Source organism: Rousettus aegyptiacus, unplaced genomic scaffold, assembly GCF_014176215.1.
Source record: "Rousettus aegyptiacus isolate mRouAeg1 unplaced genomic scaffold, mRouAeg1.p scaffold_m13_p_16, whole genome shotgun sequence".
Lineage (NCBI taxonomy): Eukaryota > Metazoa > Chordata > Mammalia > Chiroptera > Pteropodidae > Rousettus > Rousettus aegyptiacus.
Window position 1 is genome coordinate 52,718,462 of NW_023416291.1, and position 20,736 is coordinate 52,739,197.

Consider the following 20,736-nt stretch of genomic DNA (forward strand, 5'->3'; position numbering starts at 1 on the left):
GCCTGTTTATCTGGAGGCCCCCACCCCCCTCCACCCCGGGGGGCCCGCTCCCCCCGCGCCCCGGGGAGCTCTGGGGCCAGATAAGCTGGCAAGCTGGCACCGCGCCGCGCAGCGGGGCGGAGAGGTCAGAAGAGGGGGGGCGCGCCGAGGGCGGGCTGGACCCCCCCCCCCAACTTGACAAAACCTAATAACAGCCCGGTCTCCCCGGCGCAGCGGGCGAAGCCCCACGGGAGGGCAGAGACGTGGCAAGAGGGGACCTGCCGAGCCTGTTCTGGCCTCCGAGGCCGGGGTGGGGGGGGGCGGGCTGGGCGTGGGGGGGGCGGCTGCTGCGGCACCTTTAAGACAAGGGAGGACCCCTCTTGCCCTCGGAGAAACCAGGAAGGGAGTCGCGAGCATCATACGGGGCTTTGGCTGTACTGTACAGTTACTGTAGGGGCAGTGACGCCGCCGCCGCCGCCGGAGCGAGGGAGCGACGAGGGTAGAGCGAGCGAGGGGGAAAGCGAGACGCGGACCCCGGAGGCGAGCAGCCGAGGAGCCCAGTCCTAACTCCGGGCCCCGGCCCCGCGCGCCACGGACCGGCCCGGCCCTGGCCCGGCCCCGCAAGGTAAGTCAGCACACAGCGCGGCCCCCAGTACAGGGTGCGGGGCGGGGACTGGCCGGGGGCGCTGCGCCCACCCCTGCCCTCTCGGGAAGGAGAAATCTGGGGAGCCGGGCCGTTCCGCAAGTTTCAGAGGAGGGGGTGGTTGGCAGCTGCCGGGAGGCTGGAGGCTCCCTGAAATCTCAAGCGCGGGTAGGGGGCGCCGCTTGGGAAGGGGGATTGGGGGCGAAGTACATAGGCTTGTGAGCCAGCCCCTTCCCCTCGGGTGCATGGCTTTTCGGGGCTCCCAGGCGCGCGGGGAGCGGGGGAGGGGAAGCGGGGCTGTATTGAGGGTGGGGGGAGCCGGCGTGGGGAGCTAGGGGGGCGCGTCGCGTGCTAAGTTTGCAGCTGGGTACTGGGGGCGCTCTCGCCCCCCGGGGGCCTATTCGGTGCTGCGTGTATACGTTGGAGTTGGCCAGGATTGAGCTCCATGGGGGATGGGGGGGAGGGGGCTGAAAAAACAGGGAGGGGGGCTTTGCAAAGGAGGGGGAAGGGGTGGGGTGTCCGGGTGGGCGGCCGCGGCGGCCGCTGGGTGTCGTAGTTCTCTCGCCGCTTGCGGCTGGCACGCGGCAGTCGGCTCGGACTACAAGTCCCAGGGTGCCCCGCGCCCGCGGCCTGCTGCTGCCGGCGGGTAGGGGCGGTGCGGAGGAGGGGCGGTGAGCGGCGGGCCGGGGAGCCAATGGGCGCGTGCTGTTCGCGCGGCGAGGCGCGGGGGCGGGTCCAGGCGGCCCGGGGGCTGGGCCTGAAGCCAGGCTCTCTTCGCCGGGGGCCGGTGGCGGTCCCCGGCTTCCGGCTGCTCGGCCCGCGGGCCGGCCCCCTCCCCGCCCCGGTGCCCCTCCCCGCCTAGTTGTGTAACCGACCCCAGTCCCCTTTTCCTCGGCCCCCTGCCCCGTGGGGGGTCACCCACCGGGTGCTTCCGGCGGAGGGCGGCGGCCAGGGCGGCCGCGCGGCGCAGGCGAACCCGGGGATGCGCGGCCTAGTGCAGGCCGGGCCCGGGCGTGGGGGAGGCGGGCGGGCGGACCCAGATCCGGGGTAATTTGCATCGCCCTCCCCCCAGCCCGGGTGGGGATTGGCCGCCGGCGGCGGGGGGTGGCGCGGGGCCCGGCTCACTGCCGCCTCCCGGCCCCTCGGAGGGAGCCAGCCCAGCCGCAGCCACCGCCGCCTCCGGGGCCGGGCCCCCTCGCCGCTGCCCCGAGAAGGAGGTAGGAGCCCCCCGCGCTGGCGGTGCGGTGGGGGCCCGCGGGCCGGGTCCGGGCTTTGCGCTGCGGCTGGCGCGGGGGAGGGGGCCGCTTCCTGCCCCCGCCCGGGCCTGACTCAGCCCTGGGTGGGGGGACTGGCCTGGCCCCTTGCCCTGCCCGCGCGGCCCGCCGGGCCCCAGACCCGGCCCTCGGAGAGGGGGCAGAGAGCACCGCTCTCCCCCGCCCGCGCCCCCAAAGCGCGTGACCCCGTCTCCTCTAGCCCGGACCCCCCTCCTTCCCCTTGACGCCACCACCACGTGCGAACCCTGAGCCCGGGCAGAGGAGGGGGTGAGCTGGTGGGATCCGGCTTCCTCCCTCGCTCTACCTCCTTCCCTGATCTGGAACCGGCCTCCTCCCTCAGCGCGGGGCCTGGGAACCAGGCAGGGGCCTGAGCAGAATGCTGGTGCAACCCCGGACTTAGGCCTCTGCAGGTTCTGGGAAGCGCTGCCGGCGCTGGCTGGCCGGCCGGCCGGCTGGGGAGCTCAGTGAACCGCAGCAAGAGACTGGTGTCCAGCCAGGCCCCGGCACCCAGTGGGCGCCCACTAATTGGTTGGGGAACGCGGCCAGTAGTTGGCAGAGTCGTGAAAGGGAGGCAGGCAACTCCTCTCTACCCCTAGCCAGGCGGCGGAAGTGAGAGAGGTATTGGTGCCCCTTCCCCGGGTGTGCCCACCTGGCTCACCCATGGGTGGCAGGCCTGGTTCACCTCCTCCTCACCAGCCAGCTGCTTCTAGGAGCAGGGCTGGCCAGAGAGGGCGTCTGGGATTCCATGTCCACCCCCCACCCCCAACACGGCCAGGGCGTAACCCTGACTGTGCCGCTCCCATACTGGGGGGGCTCTCCCCAGAACCAGCAGATCACTTCCTATTGGCAGGGCTGATCTTGGGAGAGGTCCTGGGAATCTAGCCTGGGCCCTACTGCTGCCTGGCCCAAGGGCTCCAGGCAGGGTATATTCTCCCTGGAGGACCACCCCTGGTGGGGCCCCTAAAGCTCGTGGGGCCTGGCACTTGTCGTCTGGGCTCGGGGCTCTGTTTACCGCCAGCCAGCCAGCCATTGCTGTGGAGACGGGAGCCTGGGGGAGAAGGGGGGGCAGGAGCCAGTGGCTGGAAGAGCGAAGCCCTGGGATCCGCATGCCTAATGAAGAAAGAGGAGCCATCGGGGACACTGAAATTTTAATTCGTGGGTCACTTTAGGGGGGTATTTATTATTCAATTCTGATTGGCTGTGGGGCGGCCAGTCAGCACTGTGGTGGGGCCAGGAGCCATACAGCTCTCAGCTGAGGCCCCTGCAGAAGCTGCCGGTGGCTGCAGGGAGCCGGTGCGCCCCTTTCTCTGTGAGGGAGACTGAGGCCCAGCAGAGCTCAGCCTTCACCAGTTGGGGGAGGTTCCAGGGCAGTAGCAAGTCCTGTTTTTTACTTCCTTTCTTTTCCTTGGGGCCCTGTGACCCACAGCTGGGTCTGGCTGGTGGCTGTCCCTATCGACATGAGAAAACCGAGGCCCAGAGGGGAGTCCAAACATGAATGTGGGGACTTGGGGGGGTTGTGTTGGACAGACTAAGGCCTAGAGGGAAGCAGAGAGCAGCCCAAGGTCACCCAGCCAAAGCTGGGTCTGACCCCTGTGGTCTGCCTTCTGGCTCAGGACTTGTCCAAAGTCCCCCTGTGTCACAGCTGAGGGGTGCCTGCCTACCTTTTTACCAGCAGGCAGCGAGGTTGACAGCAGGTACCTGTCATCCAAATGGAGCCTCCCCCCACCCTAGCTTATTAAACTCTTTGTCCGAAGTGGATGGTGAGGCTCAGAGAAGGCCTGGGGGGCTCAAGGTCACACAGCATGAGCCTTGGTCCTCCTGCCTCCCAGTGTTCCTTGGCAGGCACCTTTAAGACTCCCTCGGAGCTCCAGCCTTGCACCTGGGCACCTTGTCCCTGGAGACGGGCAGGGCTCTGGGTTTTTATAACTTGTTACACCTTAGGAGGTCACCTCCCAAGAGCCGAGACTCAAGGCCAGCCCCTCCGAAGCGGAACCTGCCGAGGAGGGTGTCGCTGGGGTTCCCGGGGCTGGAGCACTGGCTCTTTGACCTTGGATGTGCCCCTTGGCCTCTCGGCTCATAAAACGGAGTTGTAGGGTCCCCCCAGGTGCTGCCTGCAGATCTACCTGTGTTCTCTCCCTCCCTGGTGGAGGCGGCACGTGGGTCATCTCGGCTCGATAGGGATCCTAAGGGAGTTTGCACCAGCTGGATGCCTGAGACACTTGGCACCCCTCACCTGTCACCTTGTGCTCCAGGTACCTGAGAGACTGTAAACCGCCCTGCAACAGCCCTGGGCAGTGGGGACCAGAGGAACAGGCTTGGGCGGGGGCCAGTGTGGTCCAATCCCAGCCTGGCCCCGAGGTCCACCGAGGGATGTCACCTCCCCTCTGCCAACCTCAGTTTTCCCATCAGTACAGTGAGCAGATTACCTTCAGCCTGAGTGTCATCGCGAGGATTTACTCAGTGATGCCCCAGGAATGTTTGTTGAGCACTGCTGTGTCATGTCAGGGCCTGGGGGAGCCCCTCCTGCATGCCAGTGCTGATGACCCAGGGTCGAGCCCCTGCCCTAGGCTCACAGGTGTCCGCTGGCCTCCAGCCCTGCCCTGGGCGTGCTGTGTGACCTCTGGCAAGCCTCTCTTTTTTTCTGGGCCGTCTTTAGGCAGCTCCGAGGGGGTGTGAGAATAAGCCATCCTCAGCCCCCAGGGTGGGGGCTTTAGTCACCTGCTGGGACCTGGGGGCAGTATGTGTGGGGCGAGGACCCGTTGGGTGGGATGGAGCCAGGTGGCCGGTGTTCGGATCCAGCTCTGTGGTGTGAACCTGGCCAGTCGCTTTCTCTCCCTGAGCCTCAGTCCCCTGACCTGCGAAGTGGGACGGCGGTGACGTGCCCTGCGTCCCGGAGCCATGCCATGGGTGTCGAGATGATCACGGCCTGGCCTCCCCTTCCCCCAGCCCCTGTTGGGCAGCCGCTGCCCTTGGGGCGCCGCAGCCCAGAAGGTGCCCCGTGGAGAACCTGGCACTCCCGAGGCGCGAGGCCAAAGCACCAGCCCGTCCATCTGTCCCCCCAGCGGGCTGCGGACAGCCACTTGGTGGAAGTGTCCCCACCCACGCCTTTCTGGTTTAACTGGAAAACAAGGCCGGGTCCCACCTCCCGTCAGGATGTGTTCAATGGGAGGGAACTGGCTGGATTTGTGGGCACAGGGCTCAGGGGCCCAACAGGCCAAGCGTCCCTTTGTCTGGGGGGCTCCCAGGCTCGGCCCTCCACTTGCTCAGGCTGAAGGTGGGGGTGGGGGTTGTGCCTGCGCAGGTGCCTCCAGGTGACAGGCCTCAGGGGAGGGAGGGGGAGGCCTGGAGGCAGAGAGGGGCAGGGCTCCTGGAGGTCACAGGGCTCTCCTGGGCGTCTTGGGTGAGCAGGTGCAGCCTGAGTGAGGGCGGGCTAGACAGTGATGGGATTCTTTGAAGCCTGGCTTTGCTTCCCCTGCTGACGGGAAGCTCACTCCTTCACCTCGCTGTAGCGGGCCCTGTCGTCCTGGGCCTTCCTCTTGGAACCCGGTCTTGGTGTTGGTGGTGTACTTCTCTGCCCACGACAGCACTCAGGATGTGGGATCAGGGTGGGCCTGTGCCCCACCAGTGAGTTGGGGGGTCAGATGGGATCCTTGTGACTACCTCATCCCCCTACCCCCACACCTCCCACACATACTTCCCACTGGGCCTGCAGCCTTCCTGCCTCTGGCCCTTTAAGGCCCGGGCAGGAAGCCCCTCCCCATTTAGGGCAATAAATGGACACATAAAATGGCCGAGGGCCTGTTTGCTGGTGTCTGGCCAGAGGGAGGCCTGTGAGGCAGGCGGGCAGGGGGCGGGCTGGCAGCAGAGAGCCAGCAGCCACCCTGGACCTTTGGTGCCTGCCCCCCCGCCCCATCGGAACGCCAAATTCCTGTCCCATTAAACCCCTAGCTAGGGACCGGGCCAGGCAGAGATTGGCACCAGGTCAGGGCGGGGTAACCCGTCAGGACCAACCTTGCAACACAAGCTGCCTGCCCGGCAGGGGGCGGGGGCGACCGGGCATGGGCCTGGCAGCTATACCTGGGCACCAGACTTGCTGTGTGAACTTAGACCGGCCGCCCGCCCTCTCTGGGCCTGGTTTCACTCCCCTGGCTTCCTGCCTGTACACACCGACCCATTTTTTTGGCATGTGGTAGGTGGGGAGGGGGCTGAAATAACATTTAGAAGCAAAGTTCAAAAAGCCCCTTGTTCATAGAGGATTGCAGGGGTGGGATGTGAACAGCCTCACTGGGCCTTCGGGGACTGGCGCCGGCACACAGTAGGTCCCCAAGCAGGATGTGCAGAATGAATAAGAGTGGTACTCTGGACCCAGAGCTGCCCCAGCCCCCCTGCCACAGTCACGACCCCTGGGGAAATGGAGGCTCAGAGAAGCTGCGGCCTCCTGTGCGAGGTCACCCAGCTGAGGAGTGGGGAGCCGGGCCGCTGCGTGTGGCACGTAGTGTTAAATGTCCCTTCTTTGGTTTCCTTTTGTATTCTCGGGGGCGGGGGTGGGGGTGGGGGGCGCGGGGGGCCCAGACCCCTCACGAAGCTGCCCTTCCAGCACTCCTCCAGGAGGGTGCTGGGTGGCGATCGCCGCCCCCGCCCCCCCAGCTGGCTGCCCCTCTCCCTGCCGAGGCGTGAGGGTGGGCGAGGCTGGCCCGACCCGGGAGCCTCCTGCTGACCCGGCTCCTTCCTCACCGGTCCCTCTGCCAAGCACCCACCCCACGGCCTTTGCCTCCGCTGTTCCTCACGCCCGGGACACCCTTCCCACAGACTTGCTGTCCTCCCTGAGTGACACCCGCTGATCCCACCCTGGTGTCTCAGTGTTTGAGTGGCAGCAGCTTAGGCCGGCCCAGGTCAGAGAGGCTGAATCCCCCACCTGGCGCTGCTCTGCTGTGTGTCCGTGTCCTGGTCTGGTCACCTCCCCGAGCCTCTTCTCATCTGTAGAGCCCAGGGTTCTACAGGGATAGGATGAAATCAAAGTGCCTGATTAGTTCCAGAAAGTTTCAGGGCACAGATGAGACCCCCGAGGGGGCTGAAAGCTGGTCTGGGAGCTGCTGCCTTGGAAAGAAGCTGCAGCAAGTGATCCTAGTTAGGTGTGAGGTGGGCCCAGCACCATTCCCGGTCCTGGGCCTGGGTGTGCCCGCCAGCCCAGTAGGCAGGGGTGGGTGCAGGCTCTCTCCAGCCTGTAGCTGTTTGATCTTTGGTTCATACAGTTGAGTGCTGCACCCCTACTGTGTGCCACCCCAGGGAGGGCCCATTGTAGGGGCCTGGGAGCGGCCCAGAGGGAGGAGGGCACCCCACCTCCAGCCCAGGAGGAGCCTGCTGAGGCCTGCCCTCTGCCGCCAAGTCAGCAGCAAGGCCCCCATCCCCCGAGCATGGGGGTGGAGCTGTGATGAAAGATGGCCGGTGGGTGTGGGCCTGCGCCTGGGACCCTGGCCCTGGCGGGCGTGGGGGTGGGGCTTCCTGGACCGGAGACGTGTGTTGGGTCATTGCTGGGGAAACCGCCGTGCGCGGGGGCACCCACCAGGTGTCAGGTGCCAGGCAGGCCTCTGCAGTCAAAGGGAGCCATGAGGCGCACAGTGGGTGTGTCACTGAGGGCTCAGCTGTCCTTCCTCCCCCAATTGCAGGGTCTTCCACCTCTTTCTTGGAGGGAGGGCCTGAGAGGCCCAGGCTGGGTAGTGGCCTGGGGCGTGGCAGGCAGGTGGCATGTGCTCCTGGAGAGAGGGTGTGGGTCAGGTGTCTGCAGAGCCAGTTTAGTTTCCAGGGAGAGGGAAGAGGTGCCGGCTTGGTGGGCGGGAGAATGGGGGGGCCAGCCTCTTACCTCCATCAGTTCCTGGGCTCTGGGCCCTGTGGATCAGCCTTGCTGGGCACCCATGGCCAGGATTCTATGAGTCTTTGGGCCTTGGTTTTTTCATGTGTAAGAAGGGATGTTATGCTCTCCTCATGGAGGCTTAGCTTGGCTGGCACCGCCCAGGCCCTGCCCTTTGAGGGGAGGGTGTCTGATGACTACGGGGGGGGGGGAATAGAGACCCCCGGTGGGGAGAAGACAGAGACATGGACCCTCAGGCCCTTTGCATGTGGCTGTGTTCACCCAAGGGCCACCCAGCCGGCGGGGACCAGCGCCTCGGGCCAGGGTCAAGGCCCAGTGGCTTCTACAGGAAGGTGTGGGGTAGAGTGGCCGTGGAAGGGGTAAGGCACCTGGCCTATTTCAGGTCCTGACCTAGAGGCCCCTGAAGACACCTCGAGGTGTGAGGGGGTCCCCAGGGCACCTGGGGGACAACGGCAAGCAGGGCCAGGGTGGCCATCTTGGGGCGTTGGTGGCCTGGATGCGGGAGAAGGCGAGCCGCCGAGGCGGTTCTGATCTGGGGCCCCATCTGCCCACTCGCTCCCTAGGGCCCAGGGCCAGACGGCAGATGGCGGTGGGAGCCGCCACGGGGGGCTCCTCCGAGGCTTCCGTGCCTGAGGCTGGGATGGGGTCGCCCTCCCCCCTCGCGCTCCTAGCAGCCACATCTGAGCCTCCTCCCCACCACCACTGCAGGCTGGCGGAACAGGGGGAGCCGAGCAGCTGGTGCACCCGCCCGGTGGGGAGAGAGGGCGGGACGTGGCCAGAGGCGTCCTGGGAAGTGTAGTGCCTGCCTGAGCACGGCACGGAGGCCTCTGTCCGTCTGGAGGCCTGGACCCTGGTCCCAGTGCAGCCCTGGGTCAGGACAGACCCATCCTGGACTTGGGTTTGAGCGGACCAACCCTGGGCACCGTGCTGGGCTGGCGGCCTGTATCCCACTCGCCACAAAAGGAGGGATTCGGGTTAGAGCTGGGCTGGGCCACTTGCCTGGGGAGCTGGGGGTCCCAGGGTCCTTAGGAGGCTGAGAAAGGCCCAGCTTGGCCCTCTCCCTGCTGGCCAGGGCCTCTGCCCCAAGAGCTGACTGGCCAGGCCTAGAGGAATGTGGGTTGTGTTGGGTGGCTCGGGGCAGCCGGGGGCTCCCCGGAGAGGGTGGAGGGGTGGGGACAGGAGCCAGAGGGTTGCACAAGAGCCCGAGTGGGTGGATGAGTCATAGCCCAGGGGAAGGCGGAAAAAAGGCGGGGTGCGGAGGGGGTGGGACAGAGTCCCCTCAACGGCCCTAGCTTTTCCGAAGGCCTCTGCCCATTTGACAGATGGGGACATTGAGGCCTGGAAAGTGACAGGGCCTTGTCCCAGCCACACAGTGCAGACAGGGGAAAGGTGGGGAGCGCCTGGGCAGGCAGGAGGCCAACGGGGCCCCAGCCTTCGTTCCTCCTTCGCGGCAGTGGCCTGGTTTCCCCCATTACTCACTTCTAGGGCTGAGCTGAGTCCTGGGGACTCCATGAGGCAAGAAGGGGTTTGTCCTGCAGAGTCACACCCCACTCCACCAGGGCACGCCCATGGCCCCAGTGACCCTGGCCCAGTCCCTGGGTCTCAGCCTCACCCCTTCCTGCTGACTCAGAGCTTCCGAGACCAAGGCCCCCGCCTCACCGAAAGGCAGGAGTGAGGGTCGGTGGGGGGGTGGACGGGTGGGCCAGCTGAAAGTTGGCTCTTGGGTCAGACGCCCCAGGTTTGAACTGGGGCACTGCTGTGGGGCCTCGGACTGTGCCCCGTCCCTGAGCCCTGTCTTCTCACCTCTTTGGTGGAGACGGTGCTACCCACGGGTCTGCCAGGGATTTGGGCATGAAAGCGCACAGTAGGCGGCCTGTGAGTGTCACTGCCGTGACTTGGGTGTTAGCAGAAGCCCGCGCTCAGACTCAGTAGGAAGCAACTCGTATCGGCAACACTGAGCACCTACTGTGTGTCCCATGGACGGTGCTCCTGGGGGCCCTTTGGTGGAGGGGCAGGTGCCAGTCTTCGCCCCACAAGCCCGAGGAGTGGGTTTTGCCGGGGTAACCTGATGTTCTGCGATCTAATGCAGAACGGACTGTCCCGGAGCACGGTGCGAAACTGAGACTGGGAGGCAGGGCCGGGCACCAGTGTCAAGGGTCTCGAGCCTCGCCCCATCCTCACAGCCACCCCTCCGCCCCGCACTGCAGGTCTCGGCGCAGAAGATGGCTGGCGGCGTGGACGGCCCCATCGGGATCCCGTTCCCCGACCACAGCAGTGACATCCTGAGCGGGCTGAACGAGCAGCGGACGCAGGGCCTGCTGTGCGACGTGGTGATCCTCGTGGAGGGCCGCGAGTTCCCCACGCACCGCTCGGTGCTGGCGGCCTGCAGCCAGTACTTCAAGAAGCTGTTCACGTCGGGCGCCGTGGTGGACCAGCAGAACGTGTACGAGATCGACTTCGTCAGCGCCGAGGCGCTCACGGCCCTCATGGACTTCGCCTACACAGCCACGCTCACCGTCAGCACGGCCAACGTGGGCGACATCCTCAGCGCCGCCCGCCTGCTGGAGATCCCCGCCGTGAGCCACGTCTGCGCTGACCTCCTGGACCGGCAGATCCTGGCGGCCGACGCGGGCGCCGACGCCGGGCAGCTGGACCTCGTAGATCAAATTGATCAGCGAAACCTCCTCCGCGCCAAGGAGTACCTCGAGTTCTTCCAGAGCAACCCCATGAACAGCCTGCCCCCCGCCGCCGCCGCCAGCTTCCCGTGGTCCGCCTTCGGAGGATCCGACGACGACCTGGACGCCACCAAGGAAGCCGTGGCCGCAGCCGTGGCCGCCGTGGCCGCCGGCGACTGCAACGGCCTGGACTTCTACGGGCCGGGCCCTCCGGCGGAGCGGCCCGCAGCCGGGGACGGGGACGAGGGCGACAGCAACCCGGGCCTGTGGCCGGAGCGAGACGAGGACGCCGCTGCCGGGGGCCTCTTCCCGCCCCCCGTGGCCCCGCCAGCTGCTGCCACGCAGAACGGCCACTATGGCCGGGGCGGGGAGGAGGAGGTGGCCTCACTGTCGGAGGCGGCCCCAGAGCCAGGAGACTCCCCGGGCTTCCTGTCCGGCACGGCGGACGGCGAGGACGGGGACGGGACCGACGCGGATGGGCTGGCGGCCAGCACTCTGCTGCAGCAGATGATGTCGTCGGTGGGCCGGGCGGGGGCGGCAGCGGGCGACAGTGACGACGAGTCGCGGGCGGACGACAAGGGCGTCATGGACTACTACCTGAAGTACTTCAGCGGCGCCCACGACGGCGACGTGTACCCCGCCTGGTCGCAGAAGGTGGAGAAGAAGATCCGGGCCAAGGCCTTCCAGAAGTGCCCCATCTGCGAGAAGGTGATCCAGGGCGCGGGCAAGCTGCCGCGCCACATCCGGACGCACACCGGCGAGAAGCCCTACGAGTGCAGCATCTGCAAGGTCCGCTTCACCAGGTGAGCGCGCCCACCTGCGCACGCGCAGCGTGCTCCCCGCGCGCGCCAGCACACGCGGCTTCGCGGTGCCCGCTCCTGTGCGCGCCCCCGCTGCGCCCATGCGCGCGCGCCAGCACACGCTCTTCGGGGGTGCCCCCTGTGCCCCCTGAGAGCGCCTGCGGGGGCGGGGAGCACGGGCACTGAACCAGAGGGCTCCGCCCCCGGCGGCCGGGGGACGGTGCCGGGCCGCGCGGCTCGTGTTCTCGCGAGTGGTTCTCCTCTAGACCGGAGGCGAGTTTGTGCCCTGGGAGAGGCCAAGAGCCCTGTAGGGAGCGGGGGGCCCTGGCCGTTGAGTCACGTTGTCTCCCAGGAGCCCAGGGAACTTGCTCCATTCTGCCGGGTGCCGGGGATGCAGAAGTAGGAGAGGGAGGCCACAGTCCCCGTGGGGGCAACGGAGCTTGTGCACGCGAAAACCACAGAATCGATGGCCTAGTTGGTGGAACGGCGCCGCCGAGGAAAGGGGCAGAGAGCGAGGTGGGGGGCGCGGGGGCGGGTGGGTGGCTGTGGACAGGCGTTAGACAGACAGCTGAGACCTGAGGAGGTGAGGGAGGGAGTGTGGGGACAGGGAAGGGCGCGGGAGCAGCCCGTGCAAAGGCCCGGAGGCCAGTGCCGCTGGAGGCTCGCTGTGGCCAGTGGAGCAAAGTTGGCACCGGAGCCGCTGGGCTTGGTCCCGGGACAGGAGTTTGCGGCCAGGCTGGGGGGGATTTGGGATTTGGTCTTGAAGAGTCCAGAGGTGGCTGGCTGGGCCTTGTGGGCCAGCCCTGTGGGCGCAGGGGGCTGGCGTGCAGGGGCCCGGCCAGGCCGGGTGACTCAGCTCCACCTCTACCCATACCCGCCCTGGGGTTCCCCCAGACACGCCCACCCAGGCTGAAGAAAGAAGGCATTGTCCCAGCTTCCTACTAGCCCTGCCCCACTGGGGCAGGACCTGGGGGCTGACCCCTGGCCCCTTCCCCAGCTGGCCAGAGAGGAGGGTGTGGCCTGGACTCTAGGGTCTGGGAGTGCCAGGCAGGGGGCAAAGGGTGCTGCCCGGGAGGCGGGCAGTCTAGCCGATGACCTGCTTCCACCTGTGGTGAGAATGTGGTAGTCTTGGAGGCTCCCTAACCCTCCAGGTGGGAGTGTGGACATGGCTGTGGGCCCCGCCTTCGTGGGTCTCTGGCCCCCGGAGGAGCAGCTTGGTGAGGACCCAGCAAGCCAGGGTCTGGACAGGGGACCAGGATGACCTGTGACTCCGACCACAGGCCAGAGGCTCGGTTTCCTTCTGACCTAGAGTACTCTCGGCCACCCCATCCCAAGCCCGGGGCCAATCCCATTTCCCAGTCAGGTAAACTGAGGCACAGAGAGGGGCACCAGGCCAGGCCTCTTCTCTCCCACACGCCCACCTGGCTCCTCTCTGTCCCCAACCAGGGGCCCAACCCCCACCCCTCCCTCCAGGTCTGGGAGGCCAGGGGCCTCTCTGAGTCACACTAGAGAGTTGAGTAAGTGGGGCCTGTGGTAGCCGGGGCTATAATTACCGGGCCCAGGCTCGGGTGTTGAAACTGGCGCTGCCTCCCCTCCGCCCAGCCTCGGCGCAGCCCCCGGCCCGCTGTGCAGCTCCGAGCCTGCGCCTCAGCCTGGGGAGTCTGTGCAGTGCTAGCGCAGTCTGCGTCCCCACTGTCCCCCCGGGACCCAGCCGTGCGGGCATCTGGCAGCGCCGCGGGGAGGCCTGGCAGAGCCCCAGGCGGGGCGCCCATCACAGCCGCCTTCTGTGGGTAGGAAAGGGATTCAGAGAGGCTCGGTCATTGCCCAAGGCCACGTAGCAGGCAGGGTCCAAGGCCCTCTTCAGGCCTCCGGGGGCCCTCGGTGCACCCCCTTTTCCCTTTTCGCCCAGGACTGTGCCAGGCCACAGCCTGCCGTCCAGAAGGGGTCGCGGTCTCAAGCTCAAGGCCAGCGGGCGTCAGGGGGGTTGGCCCAGGAAGGGGCCTGGCCCGGCGCCCGCTGACCCTCGCCCCGTCCGCAGGCAGGACAAGCTCAAGGTGCACATGAGGAAGCACACAGGTGAGAAGCCGTACCTGTGCCAGCAGTGCGGGGCGGCCTTCGCCCACAACTACGACCTGAAGAACCACATGCGCGTGCACACCGGCCTGCGGCCCTACCAGTGCGACAGCTGCTGCAAGACCTTCGTGCGCTCCGACCACCTGCACAGACACCTCAAGAAGGACGGCTGCAACGGCGTGCCCTCGCGCCGCGGCCGCAAGCCCCGCGTCCGCGGCGGGGCGCTGGGCGGGCCCGAGCCCGGCCCCGGGGCCGCCGCGCCGCCCTGCGCCCCCGCCCCGCCCGGCTCCCCCGAGGCCCGGCGCAACGGCCAGGAGAAGCACTTTAAGGACGAGGACGAGGACGAGGAGGAAGCCAGCCCCGACGGCCTGGGCAGGTCGGATGCAGCCGGTGCTGGCGGAGGGGGTGGCGGTGCGGCCGCCGGGGCCCCCTCCGACGGCAGCTTTGCGGCCGGACTCGCCTGAAAACCAAAAAGGAAAAGCAGAAACCCGAGAGAGAGAGAGAGAGAGAGAGAGAGAGAGAGAGAAAGAGCGAGCGAGAGAGAATCACCCACCACCCCCAAAAAAACACAAAAAAAGAAAATCTATATACAGATATCTATATCGATATATATATATACAGATATATATATATATATATACACATATATATATATATATATATGAAGCGTCACAGAATCTAGGATAGTGCTTTCTCAGATGTTTCTCTTTCATGACGTTCTCTCCCTCCACGGGGACCCTTGCCTCCCCCCACCCCCAGCTCCTCCTCCCCCACCCTGTCGATGGGTTTCGGGGCTCGGGTTGGGGTTTTTGTGGGACACAAGGATTCTGAGCCCACTGGGGCTCCCCCGGCTTGGGATCTGGGGCCCCATCCAAGGCCTGGTCAGGACCCTGGGCCTTGGGTGGGGGTCGGGGGGCCGAGGGGGGCCCAGGGCTAGGGTGGGCTTTAGTTTTCCTCCCCTCGCTGGTTTCTATGAGTCTTTCAGACAAGACCTTAAATGATTTCTGTCCACTCTGAGTGGACATTAAAATGGTCCCCATCCCCACCCCCACCCTCCTTCCTCAGGGCACTTATTAAGTGGGGGTCTCCCCCCTCGATCTCCCCAATGGCCGCCTTTGCCCCCGTCCCTGCCTGTGGTACCCCTGTGTCTCCTGGCCACTGTAACGCAAGTCTATTTATTTACAGGTGTGGGGAGTGGGGGAAGACGAGGGTAAGAGGGGGCGCCAGGGTGGCTCCCAGGGGCTCCCGCTGCCTTCCCTCACGGCACTTACCCCCGCGGGCCACCGCTCAGCACTCCCGCTGCCCCAGGCTGTGTCCCTGGACCCCGGCCACCCAGACCCCCGTGAGACGTTTGGAGATTTAAAGTTGTCTTCGCCCCCTTCCCTTAGCCCGCTCCCAATTTTTAAAAGCACTTTTTAGATTGTTTTTCCCTCTTTTCCTCCTGAAAAACAAAATTTATATATAGAGATATATATATATATATATATATAAAAAATGTACTTTTCCTCAGAGGAGCAGGAACAGTGTGGGGAGAAACAGCCGAGGGCAGAGGGAACCCAGGGTCTCACGGTGGCAGGGACGAGGGGGAGAGAAGAATCCAGAAGTTCCAGCGTCACAAAAGCAATAAAAACAAGATTTCACAAAACGAGAGGGAAGGAAAGAAAGATCACCAACCGCAAGTAGAAGTCTCGGCACTTTGTAACAGAACGGGTACTACACTTTATCTTAATTTAAAAACATGTTTACAAGTTGCAACCAACTTCTATGAAAAGTCGAAAAGACAAAAAAAAATAAGAGAGCGAGAGCGAGCGAGAGAGCGAGAGAGAGAGAGAGCAAAAAGAAATTCCTAAAAGTCGATTTATTTTTGTACAAAATAATAAAAAAAAAAACCCACCACCAGACGTAGAATCCACTTCTGTTCCCGGAGGTGAGAAGTGGGTCAGGAAGGCCGAGGCCGAGGGCGAGGCCGGGGGCTTCGGAGGGCGGCTGCTTCGCCGCCAGGCTTGCCCGGCAGGCGGGGCTGTGGGATTTTTGTGTTTCTGCCGTGTCCCCGACTCCCGTTCTGTCCCTTTTTTGGTTGAGAAATGTCTCATCCCTGCTAGCCATACAGTGGCCACCCATGTCCGCGGGGACCCTCCTTGCTGACTGCCCGGCTCAGGGATGGGCTGGAGAGAGGGCTGGCCTTCCCATCAGCCAGAGCAGTACAGCCCTGCCCCCGCCCCCCATCCTCACGGTCCCCCCATCCCCGCCCACTTCGGGGCTTCTGGTCCCCCAACGTAGCTGCCCTTCCTTGTGGCCACTGAGGAGCTGCCATCGTGGCTATGCCATCTCCGGGGAGGCGGGTGACAGGAGGCCCCACCTCCAGGGCTTGCACCCCCCAGGCACCCCTCTTTTTACTCAAAGGCACTGACTGTCACCTGGGGCCTGGCGCCGGCCTCCCCCAGCCTCTGGCTCCGCAAAGGCCCGGTGTCGACCGAGCCACAGGCCACGGACAGGGGCCAGGGCAGGGGAGGCCAGGGTGCCAGAGCCCGGGCACCCGCACCCCAATCCCTCTGCATATGCAATGCCTATGTGGGGCCTGTACATAGACACCCTGCTGAGCTGAGACCCTTCCTCGCTGAAGCCCAAGGGGGGTGCCGCTGCTGCTGGCCCGTCTCCTGGTCCCCCTGTGCTGTGACAAACCCCGTCTTCTCATCTTTCTCATTTTCTTTTTTTAAAGGGAAGCTTTTTCAGAAGGCAACTTTCACCGTTCTTTCTACAGGATAGTTTTCATCTCCTCCTGGCAACCCCCGCGCCCGCAAGCCCGTCAGCCCCCCAAATGTCTCAGGACCCCCCCTCTGGAGGGGGTGGCAGGGGAGCCCAGGGCCAGGTGGCCTGGTTCATGCCCCAGAGTCACGGGGCAGGCTCTTTCAGAGGACCACATGTGAGGCCAAGCAGAGAGCTCAAGCACCCAGGCCAGAGACCACCGCCTCCCCACCCCCACCCCGCCCGCTAAGCTCCCTCTCCCCCCACCCACACACCTCGCAATAAAACCAACTGAAAAATGATAGCTGTCGTCCTGGCCAGTGGGGGCGACCAGGCTTGGGGGATCGAGGCCTCGGGACTGTGGCGGGGGCAAGGGCTGAGCCCCGCCAGAGTACACTTTAACAAAGCTCCTTGGGAATTGCACTAAACTCTGACCCCCGGCTTCGCCAGCCCTGCCCACCCACTCCGCCTTAACCCCTCTGCTGCCCGCCAGCTGTCCCAGGGGCCGAAGCATCTGCATGGGCCCGGAGCTGGGACCCCCGCCCGCCCGCCAGGCCCATCTTCGCGCAATCACATACTGTATATAGACGTGGATCAATTTTATTTTTATTCTTTAAATTAAGGTCGTGATAAAGTGTTGCCAAAGATACTGCTGAATTCTCGCGTTTCAGGAAACAAACAAAAAAAATTTGAGGGGGAACGTGCTGACTGGTCGGAAAGGACACAGCAAAAAGTTTTTTGTTTGGTTGTTTGGGGTTTTTTTGTGTTTTCTTTTTTGGGTTTTTTTTTTTTTTTTTTTAACTGCCTGGTACAAAAAAAAAAAAAAGAAACAAAGCGAAATTGTTATTTCCATCCTCTCGGTGAAGTTGGGTGGATGTGTGTGTGCGCGTGTGTGCAGGAGTGAGGTCCGGGCGGGGGGCTTCAGGCAGGGGCTCCGGGGCGTGGTGCTGGGCCTGGCAGGATGGGAGGTGGGGGGTGCGGGCCAGGAGCCCCGACCTGGAGCAGTCTCCAGCCTGCCCAGGTTGAGGGAGCGAGATCGACACCTTGCTGCTGCTCCTTGCCTAGCCCCCCAACCCCAACCCCAACCCCGCCTTTTGAGATTATGAGAAAAAAAAAAAAAAAAAGGCAAAAAAATTAAAAAAAAAAAAAATTGAAAACCAGTGAATGTAAAGTGCCGGACCAGGCCCAGCCTGGCACGGGTGTGGGCCTGTGCCCCACCGGGCTCCAGCGGGCCATACCAAAGTCTGCCCCCTGAGGCGGCCCGCCCAGGAGACCCCACGCGGCTGTCTCGTCCTGTTACCCTGTTTATGCAGGGCTGTTCCTCTGCTTCCTTTCGAGGGGGGTCTCAGGTGGGAGGGGAGCATCCCCCAGTCCCCTCCAGGGTCTTTTGGAGAGTCTGCACTACTGAGACCCATCGGCCGTGACGGGAGTGGCCACGTTGCACATGGTGGGACCGAGGTGGGGGCCGGGGCTCCCCCAGGACCGAGGCCGTCCAGGCAGCCAGGATTGTAGGAGGCGAGACAGAGTGAAAGGAAAAAAAATTAAAAACCAACAAAAAAAGCAAAAATCCTATTTTTTGAGAAAGAAAGATATTTATATTTGCAGTTTTATTTTAAAAAGTTATTTAAGCTGAGGAAGCAGCCTTCCTGGAATGGGGTGTTGGCTGGCACAGGACGGGTCAGGGCCTGGGGGCTTGGGCGCCCAGGGGTCATAACCTCAGAGTGGAGACTAGCTCGCACTAAATACATAGATTTACATGGGGGGTGGGGAGCAGGGCCAGGAGATGGGGCGGGGGAGACCCCCAGCCCATGGCCGGGGCTGCCTGGAGGGCGTGGCCAGGGGTCCTGATGCCCAGGTTCCCCCCTACCCCTCCCAGGCCCAACACGAGGTGCCTTGGACTTTGGGGGGGCCAGGCCTAGCAAATGGGGGGTTGGGCGCGGCGCCTCTGGGGGCACAGAGCACAGACATTCCATAGACTGTATTTGAGAGTCTTTATAAAATGTGGGAGATTAAAAAAATCAATTGATAAAAATGCACTTTTGGGGGTGGGGGGAGAAGCTTTAAAAGTAATAAAAACAAAAAGAGAAAAGATGATGAAAAACCAGACAAAAAAAAAATCATTTTTCTTGTACATAAAAAAACCACTAAACGCAGCCTGTTACGACCGCTGCCTGATTTTGATGTTGTGTTTTGTTGGGGAGATTGGGGAGCAGGGATGGAGGGTTTGGGTGGCCCTTCCCCATGCGTTGGGCCCCTCGTCCACACCACTGGGGACCCCCTAACTGGGTTCTAGGGAGTGGACCCCAAGCTCAGCCTGATGCTCCCTGCCAGGCCTGGGGGGTGGAGTGGGGCAGGGGAGGGCACTGACCCTGCCTCTGGGCTCCGGGATGGGGTGGGTGTCACTCGCTGTCAGTCCCTGGGCCCCTACAGAGGAGGGGACACCCCCAGGCTCAGGCAGGTGGCTCCAGGAAGGGGGATGGTGGGGGCGGGCAGGGATAACCGGCCTGGCCAGCTCCTCCATTACCCGTAACTACAAGGTTCCTGGAGGCCCTGGGCAAGGTGGCCTCTGCCAGGGAACCCCAAGTCTGCCAGAGGCCCCTAGTGACATGATCAAGGATCAGGCTGGCTGCTTGCCCATCTCCAGGGAGGAAGTTGGGCTGGGGCTCACTCACTGAGGCGGGGTTCTGGTTTGGGGAGACCAAACAGGGCCGCTTCGGGGGCCCTGGGGAGAGCCCCCCTCCCTGTTCCAGTCAGACTCGAGCCAGCAGGGCCCGGGTGGGGGTGGGTGACGGGCACCAGGGGGCACAGGTGGCCATGGTCACGGCCTGTGAGGACCAGCCGGGCTCTGGGAGGTAAGCCGCAGGGAATCTGGGGCCCGGACTGCCCCTTGGCAGGAAATGTCACCAAGTGGAGGGCTTGGGGAGGGATCTGGGGTGACATCTGGGGGCGGGGGGTCCTCCCTCAGCACGAGGTTGCTCACCTGTCCGCATTCAGCTGGTCCACGGTCGTAGATGGGAATCCAGGTCTCCGGTTCTCGCTGGGTGGCGGTGGGGGGACAGCACTTCCACGGCCGACCCCCGCGAGGGACGCCAGAGGCCCCCCCATCGGGACAGCGACGGAAGCAGCCCCCTCGGCCCCTCAGCCCACGCTCCTGCACCCCCTCCAGCGAGCGAGACAGGCTTCGCTCTTTAATCGAGGTGTCGTTCGTTCACACACAATTCCCCCTTGTAAAACCAGTGGTGTAGCATCGTGAAAGTGTCATCACAGAACATTCTGTCACCGGGGAAAGAAGCCCCGACCGCACTGGCAGTCGCCCCCATCCCCCTCCCCGCCCCTGACGACTGCTAACCCGCTTCCTGTCTCCGTGGACCCGCCTGCTCTGGACACTTCACAGAGATGGAGTCACCCCGTGTGGCCTGTGTCTGGCGTCCCTTGCCGAGCAGCGTGTTCGAGGTCCGTCCACGTCGTGGCGAGAGCCGGCACCTTCCTCCTTTCCGTGGCCGAGTGACAGACACTCCAGTGCACGGATGGACCACATCTGGCCCCCTTTCCGGTGGCTGGACGCTGGGCTGTTCCTACCTTTTGGCTCTTTTGAGTGATGCTGCTGTATCCCGCGCACGTGTTCAGGGGGGTGCAGGTTCTCGTCCCCCTGGGGGGGGGTGGACACCTGGGGAGGAACGGCCAGGTCAGACGAGACTCTGGGCCGAACTCTGGAGCCACCAGGCCGTGTCCACTGTGGCCGCCCACCCATACTCCCGCCCGCCCGCCGGAGGGTCCCGGCCCCTCCCCGTGGTCGCCAGCACCTGTCACTGCCCGCAGCCCTCCCGGTGGCTGTCATCCGCACTTTCCTGGCGTCCGGCCTCTTTCTGGGAGCTGGAATGCCAAGTGCAGCCCAGCAGATTGGACGCTGGGCCCAGCAGCGAAACCGTCCGCATTTGACCAACGTGGCGCATTTGAATCCTGGACGGCACACGGCGAAAGGGAAAGAGAGCCGTGGATGGGGCCGAGTTCTGGTCCTTGGTCCCCTCGCCCCCAGCCGACGCCTCCCCCCCCCCCACAGAGAGGCTGACGCCTTGGTGGCTTCACCTTGACCTTTTTATTTGTGTTTTTTAAAAACAATTAAATTAGAATACAAATATTAGAAAACAGCGGCCCTCAGAGGGGAGCCGGACCGCGCAACGGAGTTTATACAGTAAAACTGAATTTGCCCTCGACCAGATTTATGTCCCTTTCGTCTTCAGACCTGAAATGATATTGCTTCCTGACAGGAGAGTTGTTTATACAAAGGAAATCTACCCTGGGGCTGGGAGGGGAGAGGATGGGAAGAAAAAATGCCAAACAGAAGAGTGGGCAGAGGGGTCTGGGGAAGCAAGCGTGGCCTCTGGAGGGCCGGGCACCCAGCTGTGGGTCCCTGGAGGCATCTGGGGCGCCACGGAGGCCCCTGTGGTCGCTGGACCCCCGAGGCCCGGCACACAGCTGCAGGGCGGCCCCCAGCCCAGTCCTGCTGGAAGACGAGTGAGGCTCCTGGGGCAGGGGGTGCCGGGTAGGCCTTGTACCCGTCGGAAAACCCAAGAGCAAGAAGAGGGGGAAGGAGTCGCCCCGCAACGAGGGCGGGTGAGGCCCCCGCGGCCCCTCGGAGACGGCCGCCCCCCCGTGGCGGCACCTGCGCTGCTCCGGA

General features: G+C 64.3%; 1 protein-coding gene across 3 annotated transcripts; it reads left to right on the forward strand.

Moving 5' to 3' along the window:
* Positions 1 to 326: 326 nt before the first annotated feature.
* On the forward strand, positions 327 to 16,707 carry ZBTB7A (zinc finger and BTB domain containing 7A). Of its 3 annotated transcripts, none has more exons than XM_036234095.1 (3): positions 327 to 604; positions 9,973 to 11,243; positions 13,279 to 16,707. In XM_036234095.1, exons 2-3 carry the CDS (start codon positions 9,988 to 9,990, stop codon positions 13,775 to 13,777), a joined length of 1,755 nt encoding a protein of 584 aa, XP_036089988.1. In that variant the 5' UTR covers positions 327 to 604; positions 9,973 to 9,987; the 3' UTR covers positions 13,778 to 16,707. The 3 variants fall into 3 exon arrangements, with proteins under 3 accessions (XP_036089988.1, XP_015999808.2, XP_036089987.1); XM_016144322.2 differs by lacking the exon at positions 327 to 604 and adding an exon at positions 1,451 to 1,839; XM_036234094.1 differs by lacking the exon at positions 327 to 604 and having other exon boundaries at positions 1,887 to 11,243.
* Positions 16,708 to 20,736: the final 4,029 nt, after the last annotated feature.